Here is a 26,694-nt window from a genome sequence, read left to right on the forward strand (position 1 = left end):
GCAAATCACTTCACAGGGTTTCCACTGGAGTGGGTATAAAGGGAACAATGGTAGAGGTACAGGGGCAGCTCCCAAAGGGGTTACCGCCCCAAAATAGTGACTCTGTCCTCCTTTCCCCCCCCCCCCCCAACCATTCAACACCTTTCGGGGCTGACATGGGGAGGCAATTAACCTCTGACCGATGGGTTATACACATCATATGGGAGGGGTATTGTTTAGAACTTACTCAAACACCACCCAACAGTCCTCCGCATAGACACAATTTATCCATGGAACACCAGCGTCTGCTCCAAGGAGAGGTGCTTGCACTACTCGCCAAAGGAGTCATCGAGCCAGTGGCCCCACTGCATCGCACTAGAGGGGCTTACTCCATTACTTTCTCATTCCCAAGAAGGATGGCTCCCTCAGGCCTGTACTCGACCTCTGACCCCTCAACAAGTACATCCTGTCAGAACATTTCCACAATGTTCACTCTTCAGAATGTCAACCATCTGTTGCGGCAAGGCGACTTCATGACCGCCCTCGATTTGGACGCCGGCTTCCATATTCCCATCCAAAATTTCTGTGGTTTGTGGTGAATGGACAGCCTTATCCGTTCAATGTGCTGCCTTTCGAGGTCACTACTACCCCCAGAGTCTTCACCAAATGTCTAGCCGTGGTAGTCACTCACTTCAGGTGGAGTAGCATCCATGTATTCTCTTACCGTGATGACTGGCTGATCAAGAGCGCTGCGCAGCAGCAATGTCTGACGCACACGCAAACATCAGTAGACAGTCACAAGCTAGGGTTCATGATGAATATAGCCAATTCTCATCCTCAGCCCTTCCAGGTACAACCCTTCCCTGGGGTACCCTAGACTCCAGCGTATGGAAGGCTTACCCAAGGCTGACCGATGGTCAGCACTTTTCAAAATCTGCCATCTTTTTTTTCAGCTGAATCGGCAGGGAACAGTAATAACAGTAATGCGTTTGCTAGGCATGATGGTGTCCTGCTTTGCAATAGTGCCACATGCAAGGTTACACATGCTTCGCTTACAGCAGTGCCTAGAAGCACAGTGGTCTCAGTCAGAGGGCCTATAGGAGGATCTACTGTTGATTTGGGGCCAAATACATCGCTTTCTGCAGTGTTGGAATGGCAATAATCTGTTACAGGAACAGCCCTTTCTAGACCCATTTCCACTAGACCATCACCACAGATGTCTTGCTCACCAGGTGGGGAGCGCATTTCCAAGATCACACAATCCAGGGCTTGTGTCCACCCGCAGAGCAGGGCATCCACATTAACCAGAACTGCTGGCTATTCAATTTGCTCTTAGGGCATTTCTTCCACTCATTTACAACAAGGTCGTTTTAGTCAGAACGGACAATGCCACAGCTATGTTTTACCTACAAAAGCAAGGGGCACACACTCGCCCCAGCTGTCGTCTCTAGTCCAGAGCATCTGTAAGTGGGCGATTCATCACAAAGCACAGTGGGTCATAGAGTACATTCCGAGTCTGGACAATGACTTCACTGGCCTGCTCAGCAGGACGTGTCAACAAGTCCACGAGTGGAAACTCCACCCCCAGACCCTGCTCATGTACTTCTGGTGGTGGGGGTTCCCTCACATAGACCTGTTTGCCGTTGCTAAAAACGCAAAATGCTTAAACTTTGCAACACGATTCCAACACCCGCGGTCCATGGGCAATGCACTATGAATGAACTGGTCAGGGATATTTGCCTGCGCTTTTCTGCCTCTCATGCTCCTACCGGTTGTAGTTTGCCAGCTGAGGCAGACATCCCTCATCCTAGTAGCCCTAACATGGTCATGCCAGCCTTGGTACTCCACTCTGCTGGAACTCTCCCTGGTTCTTCACAAGACTCTTCCCACACAAAACCACGGGCATCCAGCTCCCCATTCCCCAGCAGCTCAATCTTGCGATTTAGCTCCTGTGGTTGTAGAGTTCAGCTGTCTGACTATTTAAAGAATGTATGTGCATTCTTTACGCAGCACGAGGGCATGCTACCCAGCCAAATGGAAGCATTTTGTGAACTATTGCCTCCCAAAACATATCAATCTTCTCACACTGTCAGTACAAGACATTGTTTATTACCTCCTTCACCTTCATTCGGTTACATTTGGCTGCTGTGGCTGCTTACCTACAAAATGGGCAGCACACTTCCATCTTCAGGGTATCAGTCATTAAGGCCTTTATGGAAGGGCTTAAGAGGTAATCCCTCCTAGGACGCTCCCTGCTCAGATATAGAATCTCAACATCTTACTAACTAGGCTCATGGGCCCCCCTTTTGAGCCCTTTTGCTCTTCCCCGCTTCAGTTTCATTCATGGAAGGTAGCCATCCTTGTGGCCATTACTTCGCTTAGGCGAGTCCGTGAGAAACAAGCTCTCGCCTTAGAGGACCCTTTCTTCCAGGTTCATCGGATAGGGTGGTCCTCGGAACCAACCCCAAATCTCTCTCTAAGGTGGTTTCCACTTTTCATCTCAAGCAAACCATTTAGAGGCCCATTTTCTTTCCACAAACCGTGTCTGTAGCGTAACGCACCTTGCATACCTTAAATGTCAAAAGGGTGTTAAAGTATTTGTGGATAGAGCAAAACTGTGTTGTAAGGCACAACAAATGTTCGTGGCCTACTCCAAGCCACACAATGGCCAGGCGATTTTCAAAGCCGGAATTGCTCGTTGGCTTGTCAAGTGTATTCAGACTTGTAATTATACTCTGAACGCGACAGTGGAACCCAAGAGGGAAAAAAACACCTCTCCTGATATCCCCAAATGAGTCAAATAGAGGAAAATAAGCGTTGTGCACACTTTTTAGGCACCCACTGCCAAGGTGCGGTCCCAATAGGACTATACAGTTTCAAAACAAAGAGAAGGTGCACCATACAACAGTTATATGTAAAATAATCTAACAATTCAGATAGATATCCAAGCTGTGTTCAAAATTTCTCTTTTATTCAGACATGTTCATTGTGAAAAACAGTATACACCGCAGAGAAACAGCCAATGCATTTCTTGCTAAACATTGGACTTCTTCAGGGCAAGCCAGAGTGTCAGGTGTTTCATAATGGTCCAAAACAACTGCCAATCCAAAAAAAGCGCCATGCGCTATCTCAGTGCTTCATGACAACCATGTTCCTAATGCCATACGCAGTCAAGGTGCATCACGTATATCGTGCGCCAATAAAATCCGAGAGGACCCATTGTATAATATGTCGACAGAACTGGGTACTTCGGGGTGAGTCCACTCCTGGATCCTATAGAACCGTTCTAACAAGTCCAGCAACGAGCGGTAGGGTGCTGGAGGCACAGACACTTCTTCCAGCACGGATTCCTGTGCCCGTCAAGTGGGTTTATCCACCTTTGGCTCACCTTGTCTATAGGACCCAGGAGTGGACTTACCCTGAAGTATGGCATTAGGAACATGGTTGTCATGAAGCACTGAGCTAGCGCAAGGTGCTTTCCTTGGATAGGAGGTGTTAATCTGAATTGTTTCATTATTTTACATAGAACTGTTGTATGGTGCACCTTCTCTTTGTTTTGAAACTGTATTCAGACTTGTTATGCCAAAGCTAAAAGGCTCCTACCTGTCTCTCCAAGACCCCATTTCATTCGGTGGCTGTCTTGCAGAATATACCAATAGCTGACATCTCTAAGGCAGCCACATGGTCCACTCCTCACACTTTTACTAAACATTACTGTGGAATGGCCTGGCTAGACAAGCTAGAGTTGACCAGGCTGTTGTATGCACACTGTTTCAATCTGCAACATCCTCCGGCTAAGCCACCGCTTTTTGGGGGGTACTGCTTTACAGTCTATGCACAGCATGTATATCTACAGCTACACATGCCACAAAGTGAAAATGATACTTAGCCTGTAAGCATCCGTATTCACATGCTACCACACTCCTATCTGGCCGCCTGAGGTCAGTAGCAAATATTCCTTTAATTCTTTATTTTTCATGGTCATCTCTTCTGTATCTATATGCTCCGTCTACATCTTCGCCCTCCGGGAGGAAGAAGAACAATCTTTAACTATGGAGCTGATGCCCATGTTCATTGTCTACAATAGGTAGAGTAGCACACACCAAGTGACTCAAAGAATTCTGTGAACAAAAATAAGTTGCTCACGTCCTAGCCCAACACTGGATAGCAGGAGTATGCATAGCATGTGAATCTACAGCACTACATGCCACAAACAGATGCTTACAGGGTGAGTAACATTGTCCATATGTATATACACACACAAGTGTGTGTGTGTGTGTGTGTGTGTGTGTGGGTGTGTATGTGTGTGTATATATATATATATATATATATATATATATATATTTGCAATGTGGAGTTGATAATAGTAAATCTGTCCTTACCTATTTGCACCTATGTTCTCAATATTTTTGGCACAATATTTTTAGCACACAATTTTTTTGTTCTCTATATTCTATCAGACAACCGTAGAAAGCTGTTGCACAACCCAGTGTTTCTTTTCTTTCCTGCCTCTCGCTGCCTCCTCATTTGTCTCCAAGTGGTCTTCCTCCCCTTTTCTCTCACCCATTTCTCCTACCTTTGTCCACTCTTTCTCTCTCTTCCTGTCTCACGCTTACCCGCACACACAACTGTGTGTGCTTTCTTGCACACATATTATGTCAGGGCTCGGATACATGAACGCTGATGTGTCCCCCCAACACCATAGGTCTACGTCTATCACTGGATTGAGTTCATTACCTGGGAAAGCTTCCCGTGTAGGTATTGTGGCCAAGGCCCTCGTAGCTGCATTCTCTGGAATGCCGACAATTACATTAGGGACCTATAAGAAACCTAGAAATGCACAAATCAATACAAAACAATTCTCCATCAGTATCCTTCATAACTAAAGTTCTACAATCTACGTCCTTCTCAAAACTCGGCTATTGTCTTTAAATATACAGTATTGTGTTTAACTTCACTTCAGACAATCCACAAAATCACAGAGCCTTTATCAGGATAGTGTGTGACAAGCGTCCTCACAGACTTATCCTTTTCTGCACAATGAAAACACTCAAACACACACACTGGCATGTTACGCTCACACTCGCTCTTCACATTCTCTCACATTCCCTTATTCACTCATCTTTTTCGCTCACTCTTTGACTATCTTACAAATGAACCATTTTACTAAGTGTACAGAATTATTTAAAGCATTTCCTGTTGAGAATTTCATACAGATTTATTTGTTCATACTTTAAATAGGCATTTGGTGTTAGATGACTAACAGATTTCGTCACATGTATATATTTTAATAGGGAATCTTTACAAGAAATTGTGTAGAGAATTATGCACCAAAGTCTGTGTTCAACATCTCAAATCAGAAAGACATCCATTTTAAAACTTTAAGGCATAAGGGGCTAAATCTCCAATGCTGAGAATTTCAGAACTTTTTTTCAGGTAATCCGACTTTAGAACTTAGTACTACGTTCTGGAGGCAGCATCATAGCTGTAGACTTAAATCTTTATATTGTATGAGCATCACAATTTATTTATATGGAGCTTGGGGAATTATATGTCTAGAACCTCAAATCTAATGCAGTACTCCTTATTTCATAATCTTGCTTTTTCATAACAAAATCCATATGCAGATAATGACAAATATTTGCAATACCTTAGTTTAATTCTTGTACTTTTTATTTCAAAGACTTATGTGTGTTGACTGCAGATTTCATGTTCAGTTTTCTTTATGATAAATAGAACTTTAGAGCACAGATTATATCAAAATAGTTTAACTAATGACTGCTAAAATGGCTAAATCCATTTTTAGTTAACAGCACGTTCAAGCACAGACATGAATGCCCAGCTTCGCACTTTCAGAGCCAGGCATGGGCTTATACTGGTGTGTAGATCCCTTCAGCTGGTATTAATCTGCTTTGGCAGGCTAGAACTCTGCACACCGCCTTCCTCTGGATACTCAAGGAACAAATGGAGCACTCGCATGCTTCTACACAACACTGTTTGCCTACACTTCTGCTCTACGCATGCGCTCTCTTCTGCACAAATGACAAGATCTACCTCTCTGGGTCCTTCTCCTTGTGACTATTTCAACTTTATAATGAAACCGGTCATGGGAAAGGTTTAAAAATACTTTTTGTTTCTAGCTTGGTGAACTCTGTGTTGAACTTTCATGTCAACATCCAAGAGTAGACGTTTATAGTAAGCTACTTCTGTATAATGAACAGTAATTTCTGTGTTAGAAATTGTTAATCAGATGTCCTATGATGCCACTTTAAGGTGGCATAAAGCTTTTGACACAAAAGCAAACTAATAAGAAAAGTTCAATATGTATATTGTGTTCAAAATGTCTTCATAAGTGCAATATTCAAAACATCATAAGAATGACAATGTTTTGTTTATGAAATTTGATATAAAGAATGTTATGAATTTGATATTGAGGATACCATGTTTAAATATATCTAGCAGTTCATTTTTCCTGATAGATACTTCTAACTGCAGATTTCTCACCTTTACAATATGCCCAGGTGCCACACTGGCTTTGGAAGATTTTTCAGCATAGCCCTTATGTGCCATTGGGTGGTGTTCTGCATCTCTACCCTAGAAATGACAGTCATAAAATCATATAAGCACCACACAAGCATGCAGACATCAGTTTCTTTCTGTCTGAGCCTTCGTACATGGATCCGGAGCTAGCTGCTAACTTGTTTTGTCAGTTGACAAACCTTTTTTCTCAAAATTATTTCCTAGTGTCCTAGGGAATTTGACCCCTCCTAAAACTACAGGATTTAAAGCTTGTTGGTACTGTCACAAGCTGAGGTTTGTTACAGGTCCTCACAAGGTGTGTCTGTGCTGTTTTGGGTTCGGTGCACAATTCCAAGTTGTACGAGGAGTGTGGCCTTATGAATCCGAAGGCAATCCTGGATCACAAAGCCAAGCTGTGTGTTGGCGAACACTGCAGGAATCGCAGGAGTCCTGCTCCTGCTTGAAGTCCAGAGTGCTGGCCAGTTCCTGCTTTCTTGCCACTCCTGCAAAGGTTCTTCTCACAGTACAGATCTTCTGGTAAAAGTCCAAGAAAGTAAGCAAGACTTGTCTCAGTCTCACCACTCTCTCATTGAGAAGTCGCAGGTACATCAAGGGGCCCCTCATTCTTGCTCCTGGTCTCCCACGAGGAGCCAATTATTCCACATCGAAGTGTGATGCACCCCAGAGTTATGGTGCATCAGTGCCATCGCAACAGATTGAGGCTTTCAGGGAAGCCATTTTGTGAATCATTTGCACCACGCCGGCTCCCTCTGGCATTCCTTTGGGCCCCACGGAACCGTGGAGGCCTTCAGTAAGGTTACCACTGGAGGATCCATCCTCCACATTCTCCGCTACTTGAACTCGTTTCAGGTTGTGCTATAACTCTGGAGCCAATTCCACACCTGCTGCCGAGTTCCTTGCCAGTTCCTGCCATGTCGATGCTTGACCTATCCCCCCTCCCCCTTATGCAGAGGGAGTACACAGCTCCTATTGTCCTGTCTGGCTCCAAACTGAATTAGTCTCAGCCTCAACCAGGGCCCTGCCCTGGAACAGTTCTGCCATGGCCGGCTAGAGTTCAGTTCAATTCTGAGAAAAGCAGTACCTTTACCTAGGAGCCACCCTCCAGCTCTCTAACCGGTTTTTGGCTCTAGCTCTGACCAAGTCAACCAGCATTTAGTAACGATGGAAGTAACTTACCCCCCAAAATCTGATACTGACCATTTCAATTTGCACCTAAAAGAGGCCAGTGGGTTGGTCACCTCTCTTGACAGTGTTGATTTCTCCCTCCCCCTGGCACTCCAACAGAAAAGACAGCCAGATGTGTTGTAGTCATCAGGTGAACCCTTAAGACCCTGAGGTCACAGTTGCTTTCTACTGACTTGAAAACGAATGTCCTCACTCACTGAGGTTTCATAGGCTAGGCAAATTCTGTCCGAGCTTTTGCTACCATTTAACAAAGCCCTGATTTGACTCTTATTGGTACCAGGGCTAAGCCATGTTCCGGTCCACTTGTTAATGGGTAGACAACACAACGTCTCTGACCTGCTCAAGGTGACCTTGCTTACCTGATGCAGCACTCTGCTCATGAGAGCCCGCTAGCTCATTTCCTCTGACCCTGAGAAAGAGAGTCGAAGAGAATTTGTGAGAAAGTGGCTCTGTATATACTGTTCCCAAATAGGTACAGTGTGTACAGAGTCCACAGTCCCCAGAGGTCAGGCAGAGGTTAAAGTTAGTTATAACCTTACTCTCTAAAGTGGTAACTTGGTCGAGCAGTAAGGCAGTATCAGAGGACAGTGTAAAGCATTTGTTGTACACACTCAGCCAGCAAATGGTCTCACACACTCAAGAACTGAACTCTAGGCCAATGGTTTATATAAAAAATATATGGTTGTTTTATTTTAGAACCAACAATAGGTATCAAAATATACTGTTCGAGGCATATGAGCTGCAGATTGTACACTTAGCATAGGTCGCCATCTGGTGTTGGGCCCGGATGTTTGCAGTTTGTTTTTGTTCTTGGACAGTCTTTGGAAGTCACGAGTTTGGTGACTCCTCCTTCGGTCCGTACTGCGCATGGGCTTCGGCTCCATCCTCAGATTGTTTTTTTCCGCCATCGGGCTCGGATGTGATACTTCGTGCTCCGGCTTCGAACTTCTAGGGTTCCAGCCTCGACGGAAAATCCTCGATTCTTCGAGTTCCTTCATCATCTTCATCTCTCGAAGCGGCACTTTTCTCCATCCCGTACATCGACACCGGCCTTCGGGCCCTCCGCGACTCCGGTCCCGGCCGATGGAAAGGACTCCGTTCAAAAAGTGCCCAAAATGTGGGTCTAAATTTCCCCACACCGACCTCCATCAGGTGTGTAACCTTTGCCTCTCTCCGGAACACGAGGCTAGAGACTGCCCCGCCTGCAAGTCTTTTCGATCGAAGAAGACCATCCGAGATCGAAGAGCTCGACGCACCATGGCGCACTCATCCTCGGCAGCTCCACCGGACATCTTCGGAGACGACGCCGAAGCTTCGGGGCAAACACACACCGAGCAGGAGGAAGACGTCAGCGCTTCCGAGGCCGACGACTCCGACGTGGAGGACGTTACACCAGCGCAGCGGGCCGTGAGTACTATGCCCCCTCCCACCCCCGCGCCGAAAACCAAAGAGACTCAGGTTACTCCCTCGCCTGCCGGCCTGGGCAAAACCAAAACCAAAACTTCGATCACCCCACCTTCGGGCCCGGTGTCGAAGCACCCAAAGTCTCATGGCAGCTCGGGATCGAGCCAGCCGACACCCGGTGCCGAAAAACAGCATCCGGCACCGAAGACTGCAAAATCCAGCTCGACTCCGAAACCACCGGTGCCGAAGCCTGGACACTCGGTGCCGACCAAACACAAACACAAATCTGTCGGCACCGACGCTCCGGCGCCGAAACATCCTTCGACGCCGAAACACCCGGAGACCTCAAAAAAGCATGGCGCACACAGACCATCGAAACCCCCGGTTCCGAAATCACCGGTGCCGACAGACGACTCGACACCGTTGGCTCTGTTTACACCAGACCCTTTACAAAAGACTTTGTCCAAAGATCCAAAGACTGGGCTTTTGACTTTAACTACCAAGAAAAGGCGCCTTGATGCTCCGGCTCCTCCTCCTCCACCCAAAAGGAAGGACTCTGCTACTTCTCCCCTCAGAGTACCCTCCCCACCACCGCCTCCCCTACCCACTCCACCTCCTCCACCGCCTCCACCTCACAGGTCTCCGCCACCTTTACCTCACTACGATCCGGCCCCATCCCCAGATCCGGATGATGGGGATCCGGACAATTACCCGGCGGACGCCCCAATGGATCCCACTCCACCAGGGACCCCAGATCCATGGGAGGATTACAATAACCCTGATATACCCAATGTACCTCAGGACGACCTATACCCATCAAGGCCGTCTCCTCCAGAGGACTCCTTAGGGTTTCATCATTTAGTGCAGAGAGCAGCACACTACCATGGGGTGGACATGCACAGTGAACCAGTAGAAGAAGACTTCCTACTGGATACATTTGATATACAAGATAAATCTACTTCCATTTTACCCATGCTTAAGGGTGTCACCAAACACGCTACAGAGGTGTTCAAAGACCCTGTCAGAGCCAGAGTACTGAACCCTAGAATAGAGAAGAAGTACAAGGCGGCACCCACAGACCCTGCTTACATCAAGGGCCCTGCTCCCCTAGATTCCCTAGTTGTCTCCACAGCTAGAAAGCGGGCTAACTCCCAATCCTCAGGAGATGCCCCACCGCCAGACAAAGAATCTAAACTTCTGGACGCGTCTGGTAAACGCACTGCCTCCCAAGCTGCAAACATGTGGCGCATTGCAAACACACAAGCACTGCTTGCGCGATATGATAGAGCACACTATGACGAACTAGAGGCTCTTATGCAGCACCTTCCAGAAAAATACAAGCACAAGGCTCATGACCTTATACAGGAGGGTAAACTAATCACAAACACCTCCATTAAGTGTGCCCTCGATGCAGCCGACACTGCTTCTAGGGCCATAAATACCAGTGTCCTGCTTCGCCGCCACGCCTGGCTCAGGATCTCAGGGTTCAAACCTGAAGTCCAGGCATCCATACTCAATCACCCCTTTGACCAGGAAACACTCTTTGGGCCAAAGGTAGACGAAGCGCTCGAAAAGATGAAGAAAGACACAGACACAGCAAAGTCTATGGGGGCACTCCAAACACAAGCCTCCAAACGTTCCTTTCGACGCTCGTCCTTTCGTGGCACAGGTAGAGGCTCCTCCACCGATAACGCCTCTACCTCCTACAAGTCCCCTCCTCAAAATACCTTTTCAAAGGGCAATCAGAGAGGTGGTTACAGGGGTAACAACAATAAGGGCAGGGGCAAAACCAACAACACCCGTTCTGCCACCCCCCCCGCACAATGACTCCCCTCCGCTCCCCCCAGACCATTCCACTCCGGTCGGGGGCAGACTACAAAACTTTATCCACGTATGGGAGTCCATAACTTCGGACAAATGGGTGACCCAAATCATTCGGTCAGGGTACTGTCTAGAGCGAACATCTACCCCACCCAATATCCCACCAAGGCACCGTCCAATGTCTCAAGAACATTCCACACTGCTCAAACAAGAGGTACTTTCACTCCTGCAAAAACATGCTATAGAGCAGGTCCCCGTCAACCAACGAAATCTAGGGGTCTACTCTCTATATTTCTTAATACCAAAGAGAGACGAGACCCTCAGACCCATTCTGGACCTCCGGCCTCTAAATGCCTACATACACTCAGACCATTTTCACATGGTCACTCTACAACAAGTCCTCCCACTCCTCTGCCAGGGAGACTTTCTCACAACCTTGGATCTGAAAGACGCATACTTTCACATTCCAATACACCCCTCTCACAGGAAATACCTCCGGTTCGTGGTGGACGGGCAACATTACCAATTCATGGTTCTCCCCTTCGGGGTCACCACCGCACCACGGGTGTTTACCAAATGCCTAGCAGTAGTAGCAGCACACCTCAGACGTCAACATATTCCCGTCTTCCCTTACCTAGACGACTGGCTGATAAAAGCCGCGTCCTACGACCAATGTGTGCAGCATACAAACAGCACCATCCAACTGCTCCACCAGCTAGGCTTCACGGTGAACTACCAAAAGTCCCACCTCATACCATCTCACACAAAGCAATACCTCGGGGCCACTATAGACACCTCCAAGGGTATTGCCTATCCAAACTCAGCCAGAATCACAAGCATTCAAGCCTTACGCAAAACATTCCTTCCTCAGCACTCTCTTCCAGCAAGAGTGTTTATGAAGCTCATAGGAATGATGGCGTCTTGCATTTTCATAGTGCCCCATGCAAGACTCCACATGCGTCCACTTCAAGAGTGCCTAGCACAACAGTGGAACCAGGCCCAGGGTCAGCTGACGGATCTGGTGTTGGTGGACGGCCGCACACATCACTCTCTGCAGTGGTGGAACACCACAAACCTTTCCAAAGGGCGGCCGTTCCTGGACCCGGTTCCTCAACTGACTCTAACAACGGACGCATCGCTCTCCGGCTGGGGAGCGCACCTTCTACACCTCACCATGCAAGGTCTATGGACGCCACAGCAAAAATCGCTCCACATCAACCATCTGGAGCTCTTGGCGATCTTTCTAGCCCTAAAATCTTTCCAAAAACAGATTTCGGGCAAAGCAGTCCTCATTCGCACAGACAATATGACTGCAATGTATTATATCCAAAAACAGGGGGGGACACACTCTCCCCAGCTCTCCCGCTTAGCCCAGAGCATATGGAGATGGGCAATTCCTCAAAACATCTTTCTCCTGGCACAGCACGTTCCAGGCGTACAAAACACCATGGCAGATCTGCTCAGCAGACAAACGCAACAAATACACGAATGGGAACTGCATCCACAAGTTCTTCACCCATTCTTCCAACAGTGGGGGCATCCTCAGATAGACCTCTTCGCCACCCACGAAAACAAAAAATGCCCAAGCTTCGCCGCCAGATACCCACACCCATTGTCCAAGGGCAATGCGATATGGATGAACTGGTCAGGCAGATTTGCATACGCCTTTCCACCTCTCCCACTAATTCCATTAGTGGTCAGGAAGCCACAACAGCACTCCCTCACACTCATTCTGGTAGCTCCGACGTGGGCCAGGCAGCCGTGGTACACCACGCTACTACAACTGTCAGTGGTACCACATCAAAAACTGCATCTATCCCCATGCCTCCTAACCCAGAACCATGGAGAAATCAGGCACCCGGACCCAGCTCAGCTCAACCTGGCGATCTGGCTCCTGAAATCCTAGAATTCGGATACCTTAACCTTCCCCCTGATTGTATGAACATCATCATGGAAGCCAGACGTCCTACCACTAGAGCATGCTATGCCGCAAAGTGGAAAAGATTTGTAATTTACTGCCGCAACAATACAATCAACCCTCTAGATGCATCCATACAGCACATCATATGCTATCTGCTCCATCTTCACAGGTGTAACCTGGCATATTCATCCATACGCCTACACCTAGCAGCGATCGCTGCTTATCTACAAAACAGGCAGCATTTATCACTCTTCAGAGTGCCCGCTATTAAAGCCTTCATGGAAGGCCTTAAACGAGTAATTCCTCCCAGGGCACCACCTTCCCCTGTATGGAATCTAAATTTAGTTCTTACACGACTAATGGGTCCGCCCTTCGAACCAATGCACAAATGTGAGCTACAGTTTCTCACCTGGAAAACAGCTTTCCTTGTAGCTATCACTTCCCTTAGAAGGGTTGGTGAAATACAAGCGTTCACCATACAGGAACCCTACATACAAATGCATCACAGCAAGGTCATACTTCGCACAAATCCGAAGTTTCTGCCCAAAGTCATTTCCCCCTTCCACCTCAATCAATCAGTGGAATTACCTGTCTTCTTCTCGCAACCCCAATCTGTTGCAGAAAGGGCCTTACACACACTTGATGTAAAAAGGGCGTTACTATACTACATACAAAGAACGCAACCCTTCAGGAAGACTAAACAATTGTTCGTTTCCTTCTCTCCACCACATAAAGGCAACCCCATTTCAAAATCGGGGATAGCTAGGTGGATTGTAAAATGCATACAAATTTGCTATCAAAAGGCAAAGAGAACATTATCTGTTCTCCCTAAAGCCCACTCTACAAGAAAGTTAGGGGCTTCTATGGCTTTTCTAGGGAATATACCCTTAGATGACATCTGCAAGGCAGCCACATGGTCTACACCGCACACCTTCACAAAACACTACTGTGTAGATGTGCATTCCAAGCAGCAAGCTAGGGTGGGCCAGGCTGTACTAAAGACACTTTTTCAAACAGCTGCAACGGATACCGGTGGTCGCCGCTAAGGTTGGGTACTGCTATATAATCTATGCTAAGTGTACAATCTGCAGCTCATATGCCTCGAACGGAATATGCTACTTACCAGTATGCATCTGTTCTTGGCATGTAGAGCTGCAGAGTTGTACACGCCCACCCGCCTCCCCGGCTACCTGTATCCGTTCCAGTACATCTTATTTAGATACAACACATGGGTTTCTCACTGTTATTACTACGCTCCATCATTTCCCTGTTGGCGAAAAACAATCTGAGGATGGAGCCGAAGCCCATGCGCAGTACGGACCGAAGGAGGAGTCACCAAACTCGTGACTTCCAAAGACTGTCCAAGAACAAAAACAAACTGCAAACATCCGGGCCCAACACCAGATGGCGACCTATGCTAAGTGTACAACTCTGCAGCTCTACATGCCAAGAACAGATGCATACTGGTAAGTATCATATTCCTTCTCAGAATGAGAAGCTTTAGTTAAATACTTTGCAATGGGCAAATGACTTTTGCAGATAATAGTTACAGTTTTGTTGCAATAGGCAACACAATTTCAAACACAATACATTAAGCTCAATGGGAATTTTAAGTTATGTGCAATTGATTACTTTCAGGATTACTTTTCTAACTCCAGGACTGGATCCTAGATTCAGTCCTGGGACAGTTCTTGGAAACAAGTGAGTAAATTCGGTTTAGTTACTGTTGTGATTTTTAAGCAATATTTTGCTATTTTAAAAGTTGACACTATTTTAAAAGTTGACACAAGTTACACAGGCGATTTTTAAGGAATATTTATAAGTTTGCAAAATCGACACTTAGAAGATATTTCATAGAAAAAGTCAATGGTTACCTATTGGAGAAAATTGAGTTAGTGGTAAGTACGGTTGTAAGTACTTTTCAGGGTAAGTGCTGGGCACCAAGATCCAGCACTGGGATCTCTCCTAATAGCAGGTGAGTATTTCTGTTTTCGTTACTCGGTTGACTTTAGGTGAATATTTTAAAGTTTAGAAACTCCACACTTGGAAGAAATATCAGTAGAAGCCAGTCAGTGTTACCCTATGGAAGAAAAATGGGTTATCGGCTCTTGGGTAAGTACTCGACTGACAGAGTTAAGGTTCTGGGCACAGACTCCGGGGTCTCCCAGGGTTAGGTGAGTACAGTTGTTACACCCTCAGCGGCGCAGGGGCAGCCGGGTGCAGAGTGAGTTAGGCCCAATGTTATCCTATGGGAGGCAGGGAGGCCTTGGTTGGTGGCTGCTGAATAGCAGGCCACGCGGCTGTGGGAGCTGGGCTCCTGGTCACTTGCTCAGGGCAAATGGGGAAGTAAGTAGGAGTAGAAGTTGCACTGCCAGGGCCACTCGGGCGGCTAGGTGCTTTTGAGCCTTCAGGCGCTCAATGGGAAGGCGCAAGGACGAACAAAGGCTGCAAGCTCGGGGACGAAGATTTTTCAGGTGCCACCACCACTTCGAGAGGTAAGTTGGGTAGTTGGAGGATAGGTAGGTACCCAGGAGTCGGGCACAGGGGGCTGCAGGGCGCCGGGTGCAGGGGTGACTTTTGATGTCGGGTAATCTTACTCTCTGTTGATCGCGGTTGGGGGGGTCCCTGGTTCTGAGGCTGCAGGTGTCGTCGGGAGCGTCTAGGTGAGTCCTTGGGTGCCGGATTTGGGGTCACAGTCGCCGGGGGGACGTCCTCGGGGTCTTTATCCACACAGGCCAGGCTTGGCGGGTGCAGAGTGCTGGGTTCGCGGTTCTGGGCTGATGCCAGGGGTTAGAAACTTACTTTGAGCAGAGCCACTGCTCGTGGGAGTCCCAGGTGCTCAGAGTCACAAGGTAGCCAGGTCCTCCGGGGTTTGTGAGGTTGCTGGCCGCAGGAGGTGCCGGGATTTGGCAGGAGCAGGTTCGAGGGTCGACAGGCCGGTAGGGCTGGGGCCAAAGCAGTTGGTGTCTTCCTCTTCTTAGCAGCTGCAGGGCAGGTCTTCTTTCTTGTTCTTCTTTGCTAGTTTAGAATCTGGAATCTGAGAAAGGAAGGTTCAGGGTGCCCCGAAATACTAAATTTAGGGGTGTTACAGGTAGGTAAAGGGCAGGGACCACTGGCTCCCTGTCCTGGGGTGTATACACCCCCTATCCTGCCACTCTCCTGTGGGAGGGGGGGCAGAGGCCTAGTCCTGATTGGGTAGGGCTCCCCATCTTCAAGATGGCAAGAACCCGGAGATGTGCTTCACGTAGCCTCCCCCACCAGAGGGGTGGGGTTGGCAGGGCTGGCACATCCCCTGTCCTTACTTGGAGTTTCTGGCTAGTCTTTTCACCAGAGTGGGGGTCAGAACCGGTGGGGGCCAGTTGCTGAGTACAGCAAGTGGCCTGGAGAAGCTCACAAAGGCGGCATGCCTTTGAAGCTTCCCCCTGCACGTCCTGGGGGAGGAGACCTAGCACCTCGCCACGGATGTGCATTGTTGCAGGCCCGGGAGAGTGGGGGGCTCTCCACCCAGGGCTCCAGCAACATGTCTTCTGTGTGGCAGCCTAGGCAGCCTCTCAGACAAGACGTGGATTGTAGGTTAGGTTTCAGGGGCATCTCGAAGATGCCCTCTGTAGTGCTTTGTACATTAAATCCCACATTGGCATCAGTGCGGGTTTAATGTGCTGAGAAGTTTGATACCAAACTTCCCCGTCTTCAATGTTGCCATTATGGTGCTGTGGAGTTCGTGTTTGACGAGCTCCCAGCACCATATACTCTTAAATGGCAGCACTGCACTTACAGTGCCCAGGAATGGATCTGGGTACTGTAGGGGCACAGGGCTCATGCGCCCACACCACTGGCATAGGGCACCCAGCTAGAGGGGTGGCTGATGTATGCCAGGGCAGTGTAGGTTGTGGGCATGGCACACAGGGATGTGTGCCATGTCGATTCTTCATTTTGTCCTGCACCCAGACACTCAGCCTGCAAAGGCAGTGTGTGTGTGTAAGGGTACAGGGCCCCTAAGGGTGGCACAATGAGTGCTGCAGCCCTTAGAGGCCTTCCCTGGTCACAAGGCCCTGGGTACCTAGGGTACAATTTACCAGGGGCTGACATGTGGCCAGGGTTTGCCAATTTGGGTTTTAGGGAGGAACATAGGCCAATGGCACCTGATTGGCAGGAGTCCAGGGCACACTCAGTCAAAGTACATTCAGCAAAAAGTGGGGGCATACCATGCCAGAAAGATGGCACTTTCTCACAGAATTGAGTAAACAAACGTTGTCCTTGGCTAGCCTCACCCTTCAGTCAGTTAACCTCAGCTGCTTGCTGGGTAGATACTCCTATGCATTATGAGACATGGGGGCAGATATCTTGCTGGCAATCTTGGAGGAATTCTGTGCAAACCTTCCATTAAGGATGGCCAAGACGCAGCCATATGTATTATAAGGTTAGGGCTGAACATTATGGACTGCTTAGGCAGAGCAGTTGGGGCTATCATTATGCTACAGTGCCACACATGGATAAGGTTTTGGGCTTCTCGGGTAACATTTGGGTATCACTCCTGAATATGCCTTTTGACAGGTCTCGCATATTTGGCTTGAAGGCCAATTTCCCACGAGCATTTCAAAGAAAGCAAAGCCACGGCACGCTCCCTCCATATCCCCAACAGTTAGGTCCTTTTTAAGGCCCCGTCAGGGGTTTTGTATACAGGCAACACCAAGGCCCCCCACCCCCAATAACAGGAGCTCCAGTCCTTCCAGGGTGTGGGAATCCAGTAGACAGTACTTGGGCCCACAGGGATAGGGAATCTCTCATTCCCCTGGCTCCCCAGCAGCAGACCCACAGCCACTTTAGTTTGCCCATAGCAACACACAACCACAGTGTGGGAGGCAGAATCAGTCATTTTCTGCAGGGGTGGGAGGCCACCTCACCCAACAGGTGGGACCAGCAGATAGTTCAATAGGGCTACGTCCTGCTGTTCCTGTAAGATCGGCTGCATCTTCCACCCACATCATAGTGCCTTTTGGACAAACACGTGCCCATTTTGTTGCACAAAATACAGGTTCTTTTGGCAAAAGGAGCCATAGAGATAGGCCCTGACTCAGTAATAGGCGCTGGATGTTACTCCCACTCTTTCCTGGTGCGAAAAAAGGACTGACATCTTTGTTCTATTTTAGTTCCCCGACCTCTCAGGTTCCAGTTCCTTGCTACCTTCAATCCAGGAGACTGGGTGGTAATTTTTGATCTGAAGGATACCTATATCCATTTTCTGTCCTGCCGTCCGACAGGCACTGCTTGGGGTTCAAAGTGGGCCAGGTGCTTTTTCAATTTGCTGCTACACCGTAGGTGTTCACAAAAGTGATGCGGTGGTCACAACATATCTTTGGAGGTCTGGCACATTAGTCTTCCCCTACCTCAATGATTGGCTGTGGCTATCCTGCCTTCAACATCCAACCATGAACCACCTGACTATAATTGTGCCAGAGGCACACCTGACTGGTTCGCAGATGCTTGCTTTCTTTCTTCTCAGCCAACTTGAATATTGTGCATTATTGGGCCTTCCCTCCAGGTCATCGAGCCTGGGACATTCAGGCTATGATCCAGTTGTTTCATCCTCTGTATGGGTGGCTTTAAGGATTATAGCCCTGTTGGCTTCCTGCTAGTCGCCCATACCAACTGGCATATGCAGTCTGTACAGTGGGATCTGATGCCTCAGTGGACCCAGCACCAAAGGAACCTGTTGGATTCCATCCAGGTTTCCGAGGAGACTGCAAATGATTTGCAGTGGTGGCTGTTCATCCATAATTGGGGCAGCAGCAGAACCCTCACCCTACCCCACCCAGAGCGGATGGTGGTGACCGATGCATTACTGCTAGCTGGAAGAGGTGGAGATTGAAGGACTCTAGTCTCTGGCAGAAACGGGTCTCCACATCATCCTGTTGGAGTTGTAGGCCCTTTGCTTGACATTGAAACCCTTCCTGCTGTCTATCAAGGCAAGGCTGTTTCAGGTCCGCACGGACAAAAACACCGCCATGTGGTACTGCAACAAGCAGGGCTGGGTGGGGTGCTAGGCTCTGCGCCTGTGGAAATGGATGAATCATCAGGGCATTACCATTAACTTGCACCACTTGGCAAGATCTTTAAACACTGATATTGACTAATCAGCCGGCGACGCCTAGCTGATAACGAATGTCAGCTATACCCAGAGACGACACACTTGTGATGAGTACGTGCAGTGTCAGCACTTTTGTGCACCGATGTTTCCAAGAAGGCTGTCTCTTGAAGATGCATCCTGACAAAAGTGAAGCCTGGGACTCTTGTATGCCTTGCTACCGCTCCTGCCCCGAGTTTTAAAGAAGATCAGGAATGGCAGTGTCCAAGTCATCGGAGTGGCTCCGGAGATAGCCAGAACAATATAGTAGCATGCACTTCTGGGCATACGATTAGGCTGCCGCTTCGGGAGGGTATGGTGTTGCAGCAGCAGGGCAGGGTCTTGCACCCAGGCCTGAACAATCTAGACTTCCATGTGTGGAGATTTGAGCGGTAGAAGTTGAATGCAATCTATGTCCCTCCTGAAAAAGTGGATGTCATCCTTTTGATCATTTGTCCTTCTAGAAAATCTGTTCAAGCTGGGTACAGGGACAAGTTTGTGGCTTGGTGTGGCACCCATAATATGGTGAACAAAACCAGGAGTGCAGTTCCTCTAATATGGTCACATTGCAAACCAAACTTTCAGATGCATTCTTGTTTGTTTTGTCGGCGGCCCAGCAGGGACTTGCAGTGGGTACTGTTAACTGTTGTTTGTCCTCTGTTTTGGCCTTTTTCCGTTTACCAACCAGCAGCCCTTATATGAATTGAGCCTGTAAGAATTTGCATCATAACATGTGATTCAAACATTTCCTCCTAAATCCTTTGTGATGCCACAAATCTCATTTGGTCCTTACTTTTCCGATGTGCACCCCTTTTAAGCTGATGCACAGCCTCCTCTCTTCTCCTGACTCTGTGGACAGTCTCTCTCTGGTTGTGATAAGTTCAGCTCATCATGTGACTGAGCTTCCAGTTGTGTTAGTTCAGCCATTACATCAACTTCTTTTATGGCAGACTGGTGCTGAGGACTAGAGCAACCTTTTTTTTATAAAATTCATGTTGTGCTGTCCATCACACTTTCTTTACTCCCCCTCACCTCTCAAAAGAGGAGAAGAGATTGCATCATTTGTGGACCCCAAGGACCATCAGGTAGACAATCAGCCCTTTGTGGTGTTCTCTGGGGGCAGAGAATGGCAAGGCAATGCACTAACAGATTTTGTCCAGGTAGATAGTGCTCTGTATTAACATCTGGTGCCGTTGGTCAAGAAGCCGCCTCCAGGACGGATGATCCATTTTGCCATGGCTGTACCTCTGCATTGGCACGCGATGTACGGTAAAAAGGATGGCCCAAGGTTTCTTAAGACACTGTACAATTAGATACTCTCCTAAGAGGGTTCTCCACTCACCATCCATAAACTTTCTTGTGGCTCCTTGGTTCCAGAAACTAGGGCGGGAAGGCATAGATTTTCAGTACTTGCTATTCAGGAATGGAATTCTCTCCCAACAGAAATCCGCTGTATGACTACATTGCTCCTTTACAGGAAAGCACTAAAGACGTGGCTTTTCAAGCAGGCATTTAACAAACCGATATAGTGCACATCTTTCTTTCTTTCTTGCTGCTCACTTGATACGCCTTAACATAACCGGTCCTGTGTATTTGTCAGCCACAAAGTGGGCATCAGTGCATAGATTCAAGTAGCACTACTGTCTTGACAGCCATGTCTGAGAGGAAGGACATTTTGGTCATTTGTTCCTGCAGGATTATTTGGTACGAGACATTTGTCAGACTGAGTTGGTATCTATTCTAAAAGTGAGGAATCTTTGGTTAGAAGTATCCAATAGAAAAGCAAGTTACTTATTGAGATAACGCTCTTTCTGGTGGTTACTCTAACAGCAGACTCCTCATCACCTTTCCACTGCCCAATTCTGTGGAATGGTCTTCCATCAAAAGAAGGTCCCAAATTTGAGATCTGCACCCTGGCACAGTTAATTTATTTTGGGCTCCACGTCTTATGGTGCAGACCGTGTCAAGAAAGAATCTGATGTCAGTGCGTTGGTGGTGCACATATGTAGCTCCAACTGTCACTTCCAGTGTGCAATGAGGTTCACGTGGAGCCTTACAACGCCTCCTCCCAGTGCTCATGGCTATGCTGAAACATCTTTTGAATTCAGCCTTTTGCTTGGGGCTGTTCTGAAGGTGAGGAGTCTGCGGTTAGCTAGAACATACACCATAAATAGTGTTCCGGAGGGTAAGTAACTTGTTCTTTTGAATGTTGTAGCAAAGTTTGTATTTAGGACCTAATAAAATGCTCAGAGGAAAGTCCAACTTAATAAATGCATGAGTCCATGATTAAAACAGAAAAAATATTAAAGGTCAGTCTTGGCTAATTTGTTTTCAGAGCATCAAAATACATTCCATATTTTGTGTATTAACAATTGTAGAGCAATTTTATTCCAAAGTTTAAGAGGTAATGGATGAATTAAAATCAAAACATATTTAGGAAATTCGTGGTTGGATCATACAAACATCAAGGTTTCCGAACAAGAAATGCTGTGATCAGAATCTTACATAAAAGTACTCAAACTACTTTAGGGAATTCCATTTTGAGAATGTACCTTAGAGAATTGTTTTCTTTCTTTCTAGATGACTCAAAAATTTACATCAGATTTTATGTTGGGACCTTTTAAAGAAATAAATGTTACAAATTCTTTCCTGAAAACATTATAAATATTTGTTCAGAACTTGATGGAGAACTCTGTTCTGTATCTTTTTGGTAAATTTCATTATTGAAATTTATAGATCAGCACAATGTTGCATATACTTAGGTTTACCTGTTTCCAGTTTCTATTTGTTGTGCAGTCCGTTGGTGGTTTTTCAATGATTTTTGAATGTTTTAAACAATTGTAAATATCTGTTTCTGTTCTTTTTGCTTCATAAAAACATGGGGATCGTGTTTCGCCGCTGCTTATCAAATACATTTCTTTATTTTCTTCCTTCCTTCATTTCTTCATGCACCCAATTCTCCCTCTACCTTGCTCTTAAATTTGCTCTTGCTAGTAACCTCCTTGCCTGTGCATTCCCCAGCTCTCAAGTTCTTCCTACCAGTAGTCCAGTCGCACCCCAAGTAAAGGATGTACATGGATGAGGCTATATTTGCTTCTTATTAAGGTTTGATTGCAGCACCTAAAATGTTAATGATGGGCATTTGCTGCACCTCTCTACTGCTCTGGTCTTTAGACAAATGACGAAGATGAACTGAATGAAGATTTTCTACTTCAGACAAGAGTCATGTATTGTGGGGGTTTTGTGCACTGTTCTCCCAAGCATGTGTCGCACTATCACATTCTGTGTCTCGAGGTACCAAGGAGTAACACTGCTAATAAATGTGATCCTGGTCAAAGCAGAGCGGCCTGTCAAGGAATGAATATACATGTTGTTCGTTATGAGGCCTTTAGTGACCGCAGACTTGGCTGCTGTACAAAGAAGCAGCTGAGGTAGTAATGCAAATTCATAACCTGCAGCCTGGCACTGGAAGGGACTGGATTTGATTTTAATGTGTGGAGTCCTGCCTATGAAATTTATTAGAAAGTCAGCGTGGAGCCAGATAAGCATTGATTAGTGGAGAGGTGTGGTGCAGTGGCCAGAGCAGCTGACTTCAGAGCGCAGGGCTTGCAGTTCGATCCCGAGCGGCAGCTCAGCATCGTGTGGCTCTGGGTAATAGCTAACTGAATCTCCCCAACGGCCCTAAGTGCCTTGAAACCCTGAGGGGTGATATGTTTTCGCTTTACAAATACAAATTTGTATAAAATCTGAATTATATTTATACCAAACATGCGAGCTATTGTTTGTATGAAAGCAGTGCAGGAACTCTGGCCCTCCCAGTCATGGATAAGAATTGCTGAGGACCCTTTACCTTTATATTCTGACCAGTGTAGTGCTCTGTAATGTTCACTCTACTGATGCATTGCCCTTCTTGAGTGAAAGAACGAGCGCAGCTCAATATGTTTCCATTAAATATGGTCAGTGCGGTTCTTGTACGCGTGATTTTACTAACTGTCCAGCCTTGCTTCGGTACCATACTTTCCAACCCTTATTTTGACATAGTCACTGGGAATCACAGCTGAGCTTGGTGGTCCTGAGGCTGTATCATGAGCATGTATTTTCCTCTGTACTCTGGGCGCAATGGGTCCGTGCACCTGATTTGCACAAATTGAGCTGTTTACACTACGTAATAGGAAATAGAGACGTGACTGACAATTCACGCTTCTGCGCTGAGATTTCCGCAGCTCATGCACCATCATGTACATTTTTGGGAGTTAATGTATTCACTGTAGACCAGTTACAGCAAACGTGGCACATGCGCTCTCTCTGGGGCGATGAATAGTTGCTGAGGGTGTTCATGGCATGGTCCTTGTTCTTCTGCGGCTCCTACTGGCATGTTTTTCAGACCATTACAATGTAAAACTAAGAATAGGGAGGGGGTGTGTACAGCGCTGTATTGGAGGATATTGATTTTAGAGGGTTTAATGGGCACAGCGGTCATTGTTGCCACAACCTTGATACCAAACATTTGTCCCACTCACAGTGAGGGAGGCGGACATCGATGTTGATGCCTCTTGCCCTGGACGGGGACTTTACTGCGAACCTGCTGGCCTCTTCTTGGCAATGTGCAGGGAACAGTGATCTGAATCTATGTGCAATGAGCCTTGCTCCAGAAATGAGTGGAATTAGGTCCAGGGTATGCAGAAGGTTCAGTGACTTTGTGGATAGTCAAAGGGGCATAAGAAGTAGCTTTACTATGGCCCGAGTGTGTCATTGTGAGAGCATCCATCACAGACCAGTGCTTAGAGGTAGAGGCTGCACTTACACTGTTTTGACACCAGAAGTGAATGAAACCGTAAATGTGCACCAAAACCCAGTGTTACACTTACTATTATCAGTTTTAACTCAAAACCAGAAACCCTGCATATATTTCAAAATGTGTCTGTCCTTCCCACTGCCAGCATTCCCTCTGCCACCACTCATTTGTTTCAAATCTATATCTGTCTCCCCTCTTCTGTCATCACACATCCCACTTATGCAAGATTCAGCCTAACTAGCTGTCGTATGTTTTGGATTTGCAGTGAACGGACAGACCCACAGGCCGAGTTTGGTGGTTTGAAGAACAACGGTTGAATCCTACTACAACCATTCTGCCAGGAAAGAGAGCACAAGAAGATGCGAGACAGGAGAACAGGTGGATACTCCAGTAGTCTCTGCCAGACTCGACGGGTCTGGATCTGGAAAGCAGCTCCATCCAGAGAGGCGTATGGCAGCGAAGGATCCTGCCCTGCTGGCCGGGTGTGGTGTCATGGTGTCAAGGAGACGCAAGCTTCAGGAGGCCACGGACCTTGTTTTCTTGTTTTCTTTCCTATGATGAAATGCAATATATAAATCTCTATCGGAATCATGAACTAGTGAATGTCCCCATCCCCAAAGCTTCCTTTGCGAGGACTCAATCAGTGTTATGTACAATGAGGAATGTTCGAAAATGAACTGGAGAACAGCAAACTAGATCATCGCCCATCCCTCCACACCCTAATATCACTCATTTTTCTTTCTTGCCCCGAAGACTGGTTGTCTGTGCTCAGTGGGAGTGCATGATACCTCCGCAAACTGCTCCAAGAAAACCTTTTGCCTGGCCCTTATGTGGAGTTACGCTGGCACCGGAGAGATAAGCCAGCAAAAAGGAGCTAATATCAATATATCCAAAAATGAGAACTTGTGTGAAAGACTAGTACCAAGAACGGAGTCCTCAGAATTATCCAGCTCCATTGTGCGGTCAAGGGTATAAGAGATGCATAGACTCATGGGGAATAAAAGCCAATATCCCCTGCCTACAGTGATTTCAACTGGCATACAAGACACGCATGCATGGGGAGATGGGCCACCAGTTCCCCAAAAAGTAGAGATGTTTTTAAGAGGGGAGCACATGTGACATCTTTTGTTGCTGATGTAAGAACTGCAGCATCATAGGAGTGGATGTCCTTCTCGTCCATTGGTTAAGTGTGACTCTAAAATGAGAACTCTCATAGGTGTACACCGTTCTCCTTTGGTGCCTGTAAAGGAGGCTGTGATAAGAGACACGTCAATGGGGTAAAAGGATAGAAGAATCCCGGAGGTTGAGAAAGTAGAAGAAACATTTGTCGACATGTGTGGCGTGGGTGTTGCGTATGAGAACTGAGTTACCTTTGTTTACAGGACTGGAGGATGTTTACAAATGAAGGTCATTCAAGGTGAACAGTGCCATGAGATTCCTATGACTAGTTTTCAGTGGACCGGTACAGGATTCACCCTCACCTGGAAAGGGCATAGCAGTCACCTCTTGTTCTAGATTTTGTTGGAGTGATTCATGGGAGATGGGAACTCAAAGCAGAAGTTGGGACATCTTTCCTTAGGGTTCTGAGAAAGGCAGAAGTATTTGTGAAGGACACACATGGGGCAAGTGAATTTCAATGTTTGGTTTCTCCAGAAAGAGAGGATGGTTATGTAAGAGAGGCCAGCATATGGTGGGTAGTCTCAGTATCTTATAGTTCCAGTAAGAGAACTGGACTGCTAGGGGCACCCCACAGGGTGAACTGACTCAAGATGCATGCCTTTGAGAGAGGGAATCCAACTTTGTTTCTTCAGCAGGGGAATGGTATTTGGAGGAATGACTTCCACCAACCAGGTAGGGGAGGCTTATCTATTTTGTGCAAGCGGAATCGTACACTCTTGCTGCAACTACCTCCGACTCCATAGCAGGGTACGTAGGGCATTATCACACACAGGAGGCCAGCACCCTCTTATCCTCTGGCCAAGCTAGCTGGAGTGTTTTAATGAAAGTTAAAGACATGATGAAAGGGCAGTAAGTAACCAACACTATATTGGCTTTGGTGATCTAGGCATGGGAAGGAGGAGACTGATCATAAACCTGACAACCACCTTACACCAGCTCCTTCACGGGGCACTGGCCTGGGAGGGATGCATATAGTATATGGTGGTCGGTAGGGGCCAGCGTTCTTTTTGCCGAGGCTTAAGGGTCTTGAGCCCACTCGAGCAACGACGAGGACACGACAGACCGTCCCATTTTGGTGGTTTTGGCCAACGCTGTGTTGAGACCGCTGCAGTGCTGGAGCACAAGGCAGCATTTCCAGACATTTGTGGACACAGTGCAAGACCAACACTACCACAGCGTATCATTGTTCCCTTCCAAGGCCACATGCATGCATTTGATGCAGCTCTTTTCTTGGAACAAAATACCTACTCCTCCAACATAAATGTCCAGCCTGTATTTTTTAATTTCTTGAGAACTTAAGCTACTTTTAATACTTCATTTCTGTAACTACTCGGCTGCTTGTACCTTCTTTCTCAGGGTGACACCACCTGCAAGGATGGCAGTGTAAGGTATGCTGGGAAATGTTTATTTTCTCCAAGAAACCCAGTGGATTGATTTTTGTCCTTTTTCCATTTGCTATAATATTTACATATTTTTTTAAACAAAAAAAAAACAATGAAGGTATTTTTTTTAAATTTTATTCCCAAGAGGTTGCACAAGGTAAGGTACGAAAAAAAAACGACCTCTGTGTGAGTGTGAAAAGATTACCACATTTATTTTGCATTTTACACAGCATTATGAATCTGGATGTTGTTGCTTTTTTCAGTATGTTTGTGGTTTTTAATTTTGGAGACTTTGAGAAAGGGGTGGGCTGCTTTTTATAGATCTCATTTCATCTTCCATTAATTCATATGCAATATGAAAATC

The 26,694-nt window shown here is 46.9% G+C and overlaps 1 protein-coding gene across 2 annotated transcripts in view; it reads left to right on the plus strand.

Annotated features, from left to right (window-relative positions):
* The window catches only part of CDK16 (cyclin dependent kinase 16), a 254,848-nt gene extending 228,405 nt beyond the window's left edge, over positions 1-26,443 (plus strand). For both annotated transcript variants that reach the window (XM_085629509.1, XM_085629510.1), the window contains one exon: positions 24,035-26,443. In XM_085629509.1, coding sequence (XP_085485635.1) covers positions 24,035-24,072 — 38 coding nt within the window. In that variant the 3' untranslated portion in view covers positions 24,073-26,443. The remainder of the gene's footprint in view (positions 1-24,034) is intronic.
* The last annotated feature ends 251 nt before the right edge of the window (positions 26,444-26,694 follow it).

Source organism: Triturus cristatus, chromosome 10 (genome assembly GCF_964204655.1).
Source record: "Triturus cristatus chromosome 10, aTriCri1.1, whole genome shotgun sequence".
Lineage (NCBI taxonomy): Eukaryota > Metazoa > Chordata > Amphibia > Caudata > Salamandridae > Triturus > Triturus cristatus.